General features: G+C 40.3%; 1 protein-coding gene across 1 annotated transcript in view; it reads right to left on the bottom strand.

The window, feature by feature from the left end:
* Nucleotides 1-6950: 6950 nt before the first annotated feature.
* PSMA6 (proteasome 20S subunit alpha 6) overlaps nt 6951-11371 on the bottom strand; it is a 9683-nt gene continuing 5262 nt past the window's right edge. Inside the window, exons 5-7 of the mRNA XM_042867523.1 lie at nt 9937-10115; nt 8534-8628; nt 6951-7159 (exon numbers count right to left, since the gene is read on the bottom strand). Of these exons, the coding sequence (XP_042723457.1) occupies nt 7102-7159; nt 8534-8628; nt 9937-10115 (332 nt within the window). The 3' untranslated portion in view covers nt 6951-7101. The remainder of the gene's footprint in view (nt 7160-8533; nt 8629-9936; nt 10116-11371) is intronic.

Genomic DNA, 11371 nt, shown 5'->3' with positions numbered 1-11371 from the left:
ACTGCCCTGCTGCAAGAAGCCCTTCTGTGCTGAGCGGATACAGCTAGGCTTCACTGTAAGAGATTCAAAGGCAGTGGCACAACAAATCCCCTACAGAGGCTGAAAGCCATGCACTCTCCCACAGCCCTTTCTTTCCTTCGCAGGATCCATATCATGGCTGCATGCTGTGCTGGCTCAGTACTCCCTGCAGCTGCCGAGTGTGGGAATTCCCTGCTGGGTGGGGCCTGGGTGCGGTGTGGGCACAGAGCAGCCCTGTGCTACTGCACGCAGGGTGGGTCTTTGGGCAGCTGCCAGCATTCTGTTTATCAGAGCAGCAGTTAACTGCAAGGTGCGTGTAACTTGGAGGGGACAGGGTGAGGAGAAGCACTGATAGGACAAATTTCAATTGACTTCTTATCCTGACATTTTATGTTACTTTTCTACAGAACTTCTTGTCATCTGTGTATCACAGGTGTGCAAACAATGCCCACCTGAAACAAAGTGGGCAGGTTCTGCTGCAGCTGTATTTAACTTTGCTGTGAGTCCTGCTCAGCAACATGGGTAGAGCAATGGCAGCACACAGCATCCTCTCCAGCTCAGGTACCCTTGCATGACCCTTGGCACTGCAGACAACACACACAGATACCTCACGTTGCTCGCAGCAATGCAGCCTGGGGATCATGCTTCTACTGCTGGAGTGTGTCATAGGCTAGCGATGCGTGTGAGGCTGGCAAAGAGCAGCTGTTGATTCTCCCAGGTAACCAACCAACCATCACAGAAAGATTTACACTGCCAACGCAGCATAGCCACACAGCCTGCAGTACGCCCGTCTGCATCAGTGTGCTTTCTACACTCTGCCAGGATGGAAGAAGGGGGGAAGACAGTGTTTCCCACTGGGTCTGTAAAGGTGCTGTGGCTGCGCACCACACTGCTCATGTCGAGCTGAACACAGTGAACCTGAGCCTGGGGCTGGAACAACGCCACGTGCTGCCCTGCTCTTACAGCACTTGGCACTGCCAGCCCTCCACCCTCACACCCCCCTCCCAGAACTGTCTTTCAGCACATCCAGCCTACACACGTTCATTCTTGTTGCAAAGCACAAGTGTTCACACACTGATTACGTGTTTTGAATTGCTACTGAAGTGGGGCAGCATATACATTGTTACCTACGCCTGAAACCAGGGCTGTAAGTCATTTTGAAAATGACTTACACTTGAATACGCACTTCATCAACAGAAGTAGTTCCTCAGTCTTCCTGCTGACGGCGCTGTACATACTGCTGTTTGTCAATAGGCACATCTTCAGAAAGCATAAATCATATAATATCCTGATTGGAAGGGACCCATTAGGATCGTCGAGTCCAACTCCCTGATTCCCTCAGGACCCAGAACTACAGGCTGAAAATCCACCAGAGGCTGAGGACACATTGCCCTCCACCTTGCTGCAGGTCAGGCCACCTCCCTGGCCACCACTAAAAGTGCTTTTATCTTCTGCTTCTTTTGCCAACAGCCTTGAGACCAATGCTTGGCTTTCTCACAGTCACATCCTGTCACCTTCAGACACCAGAGGCTACATTGGGGCAGTGAGAAGCTAAGCTGCTCCTCTAGCCTATTTTCAAGGTTCACCACATCCTTAGGTGAAATGTTTTTCTGCCAGTCAGGCATTTCCACATGCTGCTAGCTGAAACAAGGCTAACATCAAGTGCAAATCAACTTCTTCATGGTGCCAAAAGGTATGCACAGGTGCAGATGATTTAAAGGACACAGATGGAAAGAGGCGGGAAAGAAACTCATACGTTCCACTTGTGCTAAAATCCAACCCAAAGCAGCTGCTCCACTAGTACCCAACTTGCTGTAGGTTTTCTTAGCATCTTGCTGGAAGCCCTACCTTCCTCATACCTCAGGATGCACTGACCTGAGACCTCTTCCTGGCTGCCTGCATTTCTCTTTTTGGATTCCAGAAAGAAGGCTTCCACATATTCACAGAATGAATATCGCTCCCCTTCCCAAGGAAAGTATTTACTCATTTGAGAGCCTACCAGAGAGTCTATCACACCTACCAGACACACCACTAGCTGAACCAGACCCGTTTGCAGTTCCTGTCCTGCACTGCCCCCTGGGCTGGTATGACTGGTGCAGGACCAGCAGCAAGGCTGAACAAGGAGCCAACACAACTTCTCTGGATGGATTATTATTTTTTTTAAATAGATACACTTCTGAGTCAGGTTCCCTGGGTAACCTTGGAAGTTGCTTCTCTGCTCCTATACCTGTTGCGTGGCCCAGCCAAGAAGAAACAACTAAATAACACCATCCCCAAAGAAACCTCCTTCAGCCCAGTACTGGCCTACAGAAGGGATGTCAGTGTGAAGTTACAGCTTGTGTCACCTGCTCACAGGTGTACACTGCACTTTGGAGGACTAGGCGTCATTGCCTGAGTTTAAGTTAAGAGTGATCAGAGGAATAAATGAGAAATCTGTTCCTTCCCTCCTTTGGCGATGTTGACTAATTTCCACAGTGTCTGCCGTTCATTTGCCTTTACTCCAGCCCTACAGCTACTTCAATCCTACAGTGATCCAGGCCACTAATGCAAAAGAGAATGAATGCAAAACAACAAACCTTCCCTGCAGTTTAGTAAACAGAGTGGCTTATTACAAATTTAAGAGTCCTGCTGCTGGCTGAAGGAAGCAGACAGACATTGCTGGGATCAAAACAGGGAGGAGTAACTCCTCCATCACAGAGGATCATTTGTCACTGAAAGGAATCTCCACTCCCAGTTATGCAATCCGAGCCTGTATGCACTCATGCCATGTTTTTTTGTTGTTGTTTTGTTTTTCCTCAAAGAAACCCTAAATATGCAGGCAATTCCTCAGCCTGTGTGTAAACGACATGCTTCTTTTGCCTTCAGACAGGATGGCTTTCATCCCCAAACCCATTCACAACTGCCTTTGACTGACTTGAGAGAAGGTGACTTTATAGTCTAAAGAATCCGTTTTCAACAACCGTCTGTACAGGGTGTCACAGAAGGTAAGGAAGGGTTTTTTGTTGTTTTGCTTTTCTACTCCCCCTCCCAGAAAACAGATATAACTTACTGGCAAAAATTTATTTGGGCTTGCGTTTCTTAACCTGCCCTGCATACTGTGCTGCTAAAGTCATAGCTAGAAGAACTTACTCCAGAGGCTGGTGGTGCAACATGCATTAAATCAGCTGAGACGTGACAAGTTGCACAGCAAGGACTTCTGGTGAATCTACAGTGACCAAACACTCAACTACAGCTGACAGAAAGCACTTCAATGTGGATTACTCAATTCTGCCAAACACAGTTAACTGAATTTTGATACTGCTCAGTCTATTTATCCTCCAGGCTAACAGTCAGATGCACTACAGTTCCTGTATTTAATGCTGCAGCACAGAATTCTCCTAGATGGTGACACAGGAAAGACTACTTCTGAAGAAAAGGTTGCTATGCTAAGAAAGGTGTGGTGAGTAGCAGCAGTTAGCAAAGATTTTTGATAGCTACTTTAAAAAATGCAAGGTTATCTGTACAGACATATAACGTAATAGGATATTTTTAAGTAATTATTTCTTAATGGAAGAATCATGATGAAGAAACAAAATCCTGACACCAGTTGCTTTAAGCAGCCTTGCACAATAAGCACGACTCTCTGGGTTTTACTGTGGACATGAGCCTTAAGCTCACTGTTCCAACAAATCCTGAACTACAGGATATCTCACATTGCTTCCAAAACAAGGGACGGAACAAATCGTTACTAGCAAGAACTGGCTGGAACAAGCTGTGACAGTCTATGAACTTTCCATCTGAAAAAATAACTCATTACAAAACAAAGAACAACTCGCTCTCCCATTATTACCCCAAGGAGTATAGTGCTTTTCCTAGAAGGAAAAGCATGAATACTCCCACAGATATGCTTCACAAACTTGATCTCATGAACCAACAAGTTCTGAAAAACTCAAAATAGCAGGCTTCATTCCATGTCAGGTGAAAAATGGATTTTTTTTTTCCTTCAGATCAACTACATCTTCCATGTTACTTCTAACAAAACACACACTGAGTCAAAACATTTATTCTTTGGTACTTCTCATTAGTACTTAAAAAGTAAAGGAGTAGAAAAGGCAGAGGAGAATGCAGCACATTATTCCATGACACTAACAAGCACTATTTACATATACACAAGAACTCACTCCACATGAATTCCCAATTCAGCTCTCTATACTTAAAAAGACTGGCACCACTGAAGGCTTTATAGTGAGAAGGTATGGTCCAACACTGTGCATCACAAGTTGATTCAGTGCCATATGCTCCATTTACAAAGTACCTGAAATCCTAGGAAGGTTCATTATTGCCTGCCTTAATATTTTGTTTCTGGATGAGTACACAGACAACTCTTGATGATCCATTTATATTATGATTTCCCATTAAACTAATTGAGCCTATAAAACACGCCTTTACTGTTCTACTGTGGCTCCCTCAGGGGCAGGGGGGCATTGCTCGTAAGTAATTCAACTGTTTTTCACCAAGGAGTCCAATAAATACTGATTTACCTAAGCAGACTGCATGTACTTTGTATTTGTGTCCTTTATGCTCTATACTAACAGAGCACAGGGAATAAATATAACGTGGCCACAGTTATGGGGCTATGCAGGGCCAGCCCAAGTTTAGTACAGCTAATACTCATCTAGGTCAAGTAAGACAGACTCGATCCTACTTCTGCTTAACAATTCGTGCACTCACACTCTAACCATTTCTACCAGCCTGCAGCACTGTCATACAAACTACTCTTGAGGGACTCTACCCAAAACCAGAATTGTTAGGATCACACCATGCATCCCAAGTTTCTCTGCGTGTGCCACACAGGTGACATACCTGTATGTCACACATACCAGCAGGTGACACCAGGTACAATTCAACAGTGCTCACAGCTGAAACAGTTTGGCTGCAGATGCTATCTGCTAAAGAGCATGAGAAATGGGATATACATATACCCGTCAAACAAGGGGTTTTCCCATGAGGTCAGGTATCGATCTTCTTCACAGCCTTTTTGCTTTAAGCAATAAAAATCTTGAAGGAAAATCCCCATTAGTAGTTCAAGAGAGAACCATGAATCTTCACTGCAGGACAAGGTACCAGCAAAAACGGCATTTCAGCTGCCACAACTTAAAATTTGCTATCAAAAAGGATGCAACATTCCCAAACAATGTACCGTAGACAATGTATTTCATCATGTCTAAACACGAGGTGCAATGTTCTGCATGCAAAAACATGAGATATGAACAAACGCTCACCGCCCTCAGAAAAACGGTGCAAGTTACACAACCACATATAAGCTTCCAAAATTTGGAATTAAAGGTCTTGCAGGGAGCTTTAATACTGAATACCATGCAAATACACTCTAGTCATATGATTCCCTGACTGTCATATGCCTTTTAACTGGTTTTGTTCAAGTTTTTATGTGTAATTAAAGCCAATCAAGAACAAAGTATCAGTGGATTATGTTTTATGCCAAAGTAAATAATGACTCCAGTATACTCAAAATTCCAGGTTTGTTTTATAGTTGTAGTATTAGGAAAGATTCTAGGAAAGTTCAGAAACTCAGCTGTCACTCACAAAGACATGTATAACTTCCCAAATGTGCCACTAGTGTTTAGCCAACTGTTGCACAAGCCCCATAGTTCTCAAATAATCCACTCACTCCTACTCTCCCCAAAAGCAGAAATGGCTTCATCTTACTATCTGTACAACAGTATCTGACATGACAGAAGCTGAAATCTAGGGGCAGTACTAAAAATTCAGGGAATCTGACAAAGTCAGCATTTCATACTATTTTGGAAGCATACGAAAAAACATTTGAGCATTAGAATCTCAAGTCAGCTAAACAATTAGCAATATATTTTATTAAAGCCAAACAATGAACTGCATCTCTTTTACTACAACAAACTTGAAAGATACATGTTCAAGAGGCTTTAAGTGTAAAGTGGAGGGAAAAAAAAGAATCAAGCAATCCGAGCTTCTGAAAACTCACGAGGCCTTCCCAGAGGTCTCAGAAATCAAAGAGAATTTTAGAGCAATGAAGACCAGTGGAATTGCAAGACAGTGGAAAGAAGGTAAGGAGCGAAGTCATATTAGCTTGGTGTCTTTCCAGGAGGACTTTCATGTCCACCCAACCACCCAACAGTTACAAGAATCTAGTAATCTTCCCTTTCTCAGTCTCTGCTCCATCACCTCTCTGTTTGCATGGATACTGAAGCCTCTCCAATTCTAACAAAACAATAAAGCAGTTTCCTTCACTTTGACTCAAGTTTTTCAGTCTTAACTTTTCTCCTAGGCTAGAATCTTTGAAGATGTGAGGAGAATTGCTTCCCAGAGACATTCTTGTTCATGGATCTTTTCTGTCGGCCCCATCCAGCCCAACACAGATTTTGTCATTACCCAAAGACTCCAGCCGGGTAGGGGACATCCAAAATCCCAAAGTAGACAGAGAATTCGTTTCCCCTAAGTGCTAGCTTCAGAGCTGTTCAATTGTAACAGACATCTATTATTCCTTTCCCTTCCCAAACAAATTTGTCTGAAGGAATGCATAGGGAATCACAGCTCAAGTTTTTTCTTCAGCTTTTGTTATACTTTCTCATGCAAACCTGAGCAAATCCTCAGGATTTAAATTGATGTCCTTTTAATTTTTCCTGGGATAAAACAGTAATGTTATAAGACTTTCAACATCAGGGAAAAAGAGAACAAATGGAAATGTAACAGTTATCAAGACACACACCACAATCTGATACAAAACATTACACTAGGAGTAAAATAGCTCAGATGAAAACTACAGAGCTGAGGACAAAATTTATATTAAGATAAAATTAACAGGCAAATAATCACCATAGAAACATTCAAAGTCATGTATTTTGATGAGAACTTCATAAAACAAAGATTAAAAAAATACATTAAAAGGAGACATTGAGTATTTCAAAAACCTCTGCTTTATTTGTACAGAGTAAAATACATTGTATTGTGAACATCGTTTTCATCCCATAATCGAAAGCCATTATTAAGTGTCTTCTTTTCACCAAATACCCTGGTCAGAAGCACAGACAATGGAAATAGGAAAGCTAATTAGTCTCTCTCTGCCAGAGCTACAAGGTGCATGTCAATCTCTGTTTCTGTAAGGATCCTGAAAGAACAAAAAGAAATCCTGAATAGCTTCAATGATTCTTCCCCTTAAACTCCAACCTACTATCTATTCAAATTGCTTTTATACATTTCAGCCCTTTAGAGCCCTGCTGCCAAGGCCACAACCCAACATTTCAACTGTTTTTGAAAAACAAAGGAAGAATCAAAGCCACTAACTCTTTAAGTAGCAAGTGGTAGAAAAAGAATAGGTAATTTCTCCTATGCAATAAATTTGCAAGCTGGGACCTGGTGAAAATAATGGGTATGGTAATTAGTGCAATTACTCCAAGGAACACACATGTTCTTATAGCTTTTTCCTTCAGTTTGTTACCCATCTTTCTGAAAAGGACATGACTGGTAAATGAAGTTTGGCAGAGGGGTAGCACTGGAAAAGGGATTATTCAGCTCTTGTATGCTTTTTCAGAAATGCTACACTATTCTGTTGTCCTAAACATCCATTTTGAAATGTAAAATCACTCATCAACACCACTTTACAGCATTAAGAAGTACTCAAAAGTTTGCACCTGTAGGGCTCTGAGGTTTGAAGCCTCTCTCCTATCCTCACCTGCTAAGTGATTAGACTGAAACAGCAGAGGATTTCCTCCCCACCTCAACTGTTCCTCAGTTTTTTTGTTTTACTTTAATGAAAAAATCAAACCAAGAGACAATGAAAGACTAAGGCAAAAATTAATGAATGACTCTATGGCAAGTCTGACTAGTAACACATACCTAGATGGTCTTTTTGCATTAATCAAAATGCCTCCAGATTTATTCTTACAGTCTTTCACACTATAATATGCTATATGAGAAGGCAGTCCAGCACACTTTATCTAATGTGAGGCACAGCCTGCAGCAGGAAGATTTCCAGGTATTGTCTGGCTAGGCTGACCTCGTAACCATGCTGCACACACAGGGCTGCACTCCAACTCAGACAATAGTGAAGGCAGCAGGGAGGAAATGGCAGGTCTTCCTTTCAATCTGGGTAAGAATGTGCTGTACTTGGAAAGTAAATGTTCAGCCAGTTCCAAATCACTGCAGTGATTTGTCCAGAATATTTTAATCTTGTCAAAATAACTGCATTAATTGTCATGTTGAAAGTAGATTCCAGATACTAGTACAAACCATTTTTTAAAAATTCTCTTAAGCATTAAAGAAAGAGCAGACATAAGATTTTGATCATCATACAAAACAACACTCTTTTAAAAAGACTGGCCTCCCTAGCCAGTTTAAATACTCTAAAGCAGCATTTTGTTTTTATTATTATTATTTGAACAGTGTCTTTTACACATTTTGAAATTACAAGTAAAAAAAATATAACAATCAGAAAACAAAGCTCAAACTTCATGTTCTATCAACAGTGGTCATGATCACTTACCTGAACTTTGGATTTTCCACTGTAACTACACCAACTTCTATTTCTGAAGGTTTGAAATCAATGGATAGTACAGTAGACAGGCATGTTATTGCTGTCTGAAAGATGATAAAAAATTATCGATAAACAGAAAAAACTAAAGCATTTTTAGTAGATTTAGCATTAACAATTATTCTCTCTTCTAGTTTTCTTTCCTTCCACCTCTAAACCTCAGCCATAAAGTTTCAAATAGTTTCTGTTGGTACAGAATATACTGCCTCTCCAGTTCTCTCTCCAAGAAGTTCAATCTAAAAAAGCCAATGGATACATTTTCTTAACAGGAAAAAAAAAAAAGAAAAACACAAAACCTTTATCAGGCAAAGATTAACATCCCAGGTCCTGAGAACAGAACACGTTCCCTAAGTGGCAAACAACAGATATAATCATTACAGTCCAGGATTACTCAAAGCATGTTACTTGTGTGGCTTCCATTTTGGCTTGTCTTCTGGTCACTAAAATTACATTGGCTGTTTTTAGAAGTTGCATTTAATTATGGCTTTTATTTATTTTTTTTCACCTTAGTCATCACCTGTTTTAAGAGATGTTCTTTCCAACTTCACTCATGCTTTGAAGTCAAGTTATAATAATGCTGAAGATGTATTCCTAAAATGATGACTGACCACAAAAAGCTTTGTAAAACTGCTACATAGCCAGATGCTTACCAAATCAGTTATTTTGCATAGCATTCACATGTCTTAATACAATACTCTGTTTTAACTTACAGTGGGGTCAATTGCTTCAGATTTTATACCTTATTTCAACTGCTGATCTTGCAAAGCAAGAGACCTAACAGTACAAGAGAACAAGACCAGGCAGGAGAAACAGGTGGGCCATAGAAGAGGACTGCTTAGACAGCTCTCTACGGTGTAGGTGAAAAAGGATAACTATAACACAAGCACATTAACCTGTTATATAAACAGGGTATGCTTTTATAATGGGCCTTGAACAACAGTTCTCACAGTAGGCAGAGCATCTGTTGCTCTGTGTGCTGAACTGAAGCAATAGCGGTGCTCACCTTGTTTGAAACACTGTTTAACATTGTTTTAAGCACCACTGAAAAAAATATTAGACTGGTATGCCCAGAATCAAGCACTGCAACAACTAGCCACCAACTACAGCAGGAGTGCTACAGCCACAGGTTCCACTTCAGCTAATATAACGCAGAAAAACCAGATGAGAGGACTCTAAATGCTTACAAAATACCTTCAAAAAACTTTCTGGTTGAAAAGCTATCCTTGCTCTGGCAACAGTACAAAGCAGTCAGAATACAGGAAATGCCTAACTGCACTCCTTTGTATCAGAATTCTACGTATGCCATAGTCATTAAAAATACTTTGACAAATCTTTACTGCCTTCTACCAGCCTACCTCTACAGTTTGTTCATACGTCCAATCAAATTTCTTCTTTACTTTCTTTTCAAGGAAACTGGTCGACTCTGTCTGTTTAACTCCTGCAGCTGTGGCCTTGAATCCACAATAGTAACCTGCGGGATCACACTTGTACACCTGAGGGCCGTGCTCTTCATCAATACCAATCAAAATCATACCTTGAAGAGAAAGTTTGTTTGTTATTATTTCTTTTTCCAATATTAGCAGTTTTACTGAACCAAAGAACAGTTTGATACTCCTCTTCTAAGAAACACATGCATGCAAAGCAGTAGATCCTCACACATAAGTTCAATATCTAGACCTGAGTGTTCTTTTTTATCTCTCATTTGCCTTTTCTTACCAGTGACTCACACCAGGCATGCAACTCACTTTTGTGCAAACTAGATTTGTGTCATACCCAAAGAAAGCTATTCATTAAACATAGAAATGTTCTGGCCAGCCTCACTGTGTAAAGAACAACAAAGTCAGGAAATAAAGAAGTTTAATCCTGATACAAGTTCACATCCTGTGTATCATATACCAATGAGACTTTGAAAACATAAAAATCATTCAATAAAGATGCTTTTAACCAGAAAGCAACTTTACAAACACATTGACATTATTTGAAATATTAAAAGATCACTTTCAGATTTTTAAACAGTGAGGAGAAAAAAAAAGGAAATATCAGAAGACAAAACAGAATCTTTGAAGGCCATTTGACTAAGTGTTTTCCATTTGCGATTTCAAGTGGTATAAACTGGTTAAATCCCTGCAGTGCATCTGTGTCCACCTACACTTCCAGATCTACAGTTTCGAAGTTTCAGCATACACATTAAAAATAACTCAAAATAACAACAACAAAAAGAAAGCATCTTCTACTGCTTTTAGCTTTACGCTTGTGTAACTTTTAAATAGTAGCTGCAGCTATATCAGCTTCTGAACAACTACTGCAGATGAAAAATAAATCCCTATCAACTTCTCAAAAAAAAAAAAAAAGTATTTCTTAATTTTGACATTTTTCTTCTTGTGCAGAAAAAAGTTCACTTTCTATCAGTATCAAAGTATGGGAAGTGCCAAGCAAAGAAATGATTGTTCCCAAACATTACAAGTATATAAGCATGGGAAAATTTCCCCATCATAGAAACTGTGGTGCAACCCTCAATGCTGCTTTAGTAAGAAGTTCTAGTGCCTACACTTCTGCCTTACCAGAAGTGATTCATCAGTTCCAAAAATATTCTCTTTAAAAGAAAAATTAAAAACAACAACAACAACAGAAAAAAACTTAGACAGAATGTTGAATGAAACAGCAAATGAGGAAACATGAAGTCTTTTACCTCAGTTCCCAGACAATCTATCAATATGGCTACACTTTGCTCATGGCCAAGTGTAAGAGAACAAAAAAAAAAAAAAAAAAAAAAAAAAAAAAAAAAAAAAA

The sequence above is a fragment of the Lagopus leucura genome, unplaced genomic scaffold, assembly GCF_019238085.1.
Source record: "Lagopus leucura isolate 7727_CA_CO unplaced genomic scaffold, USGS_WTPT01 Super-Scaffold_1, whole genome shotgun sequence".
Taxonomy (NCBI): domain Eukaryota; kingdom Metazoa; phylum Chordata; class Aves; order Galliformes; family Phasianidae; genus Lagopus; species Lagopus leucura.
Note: the sequence above shows the minus strand (reverse complement) of the source record. Positions and strands in the feature narration are given on the sequence as shown.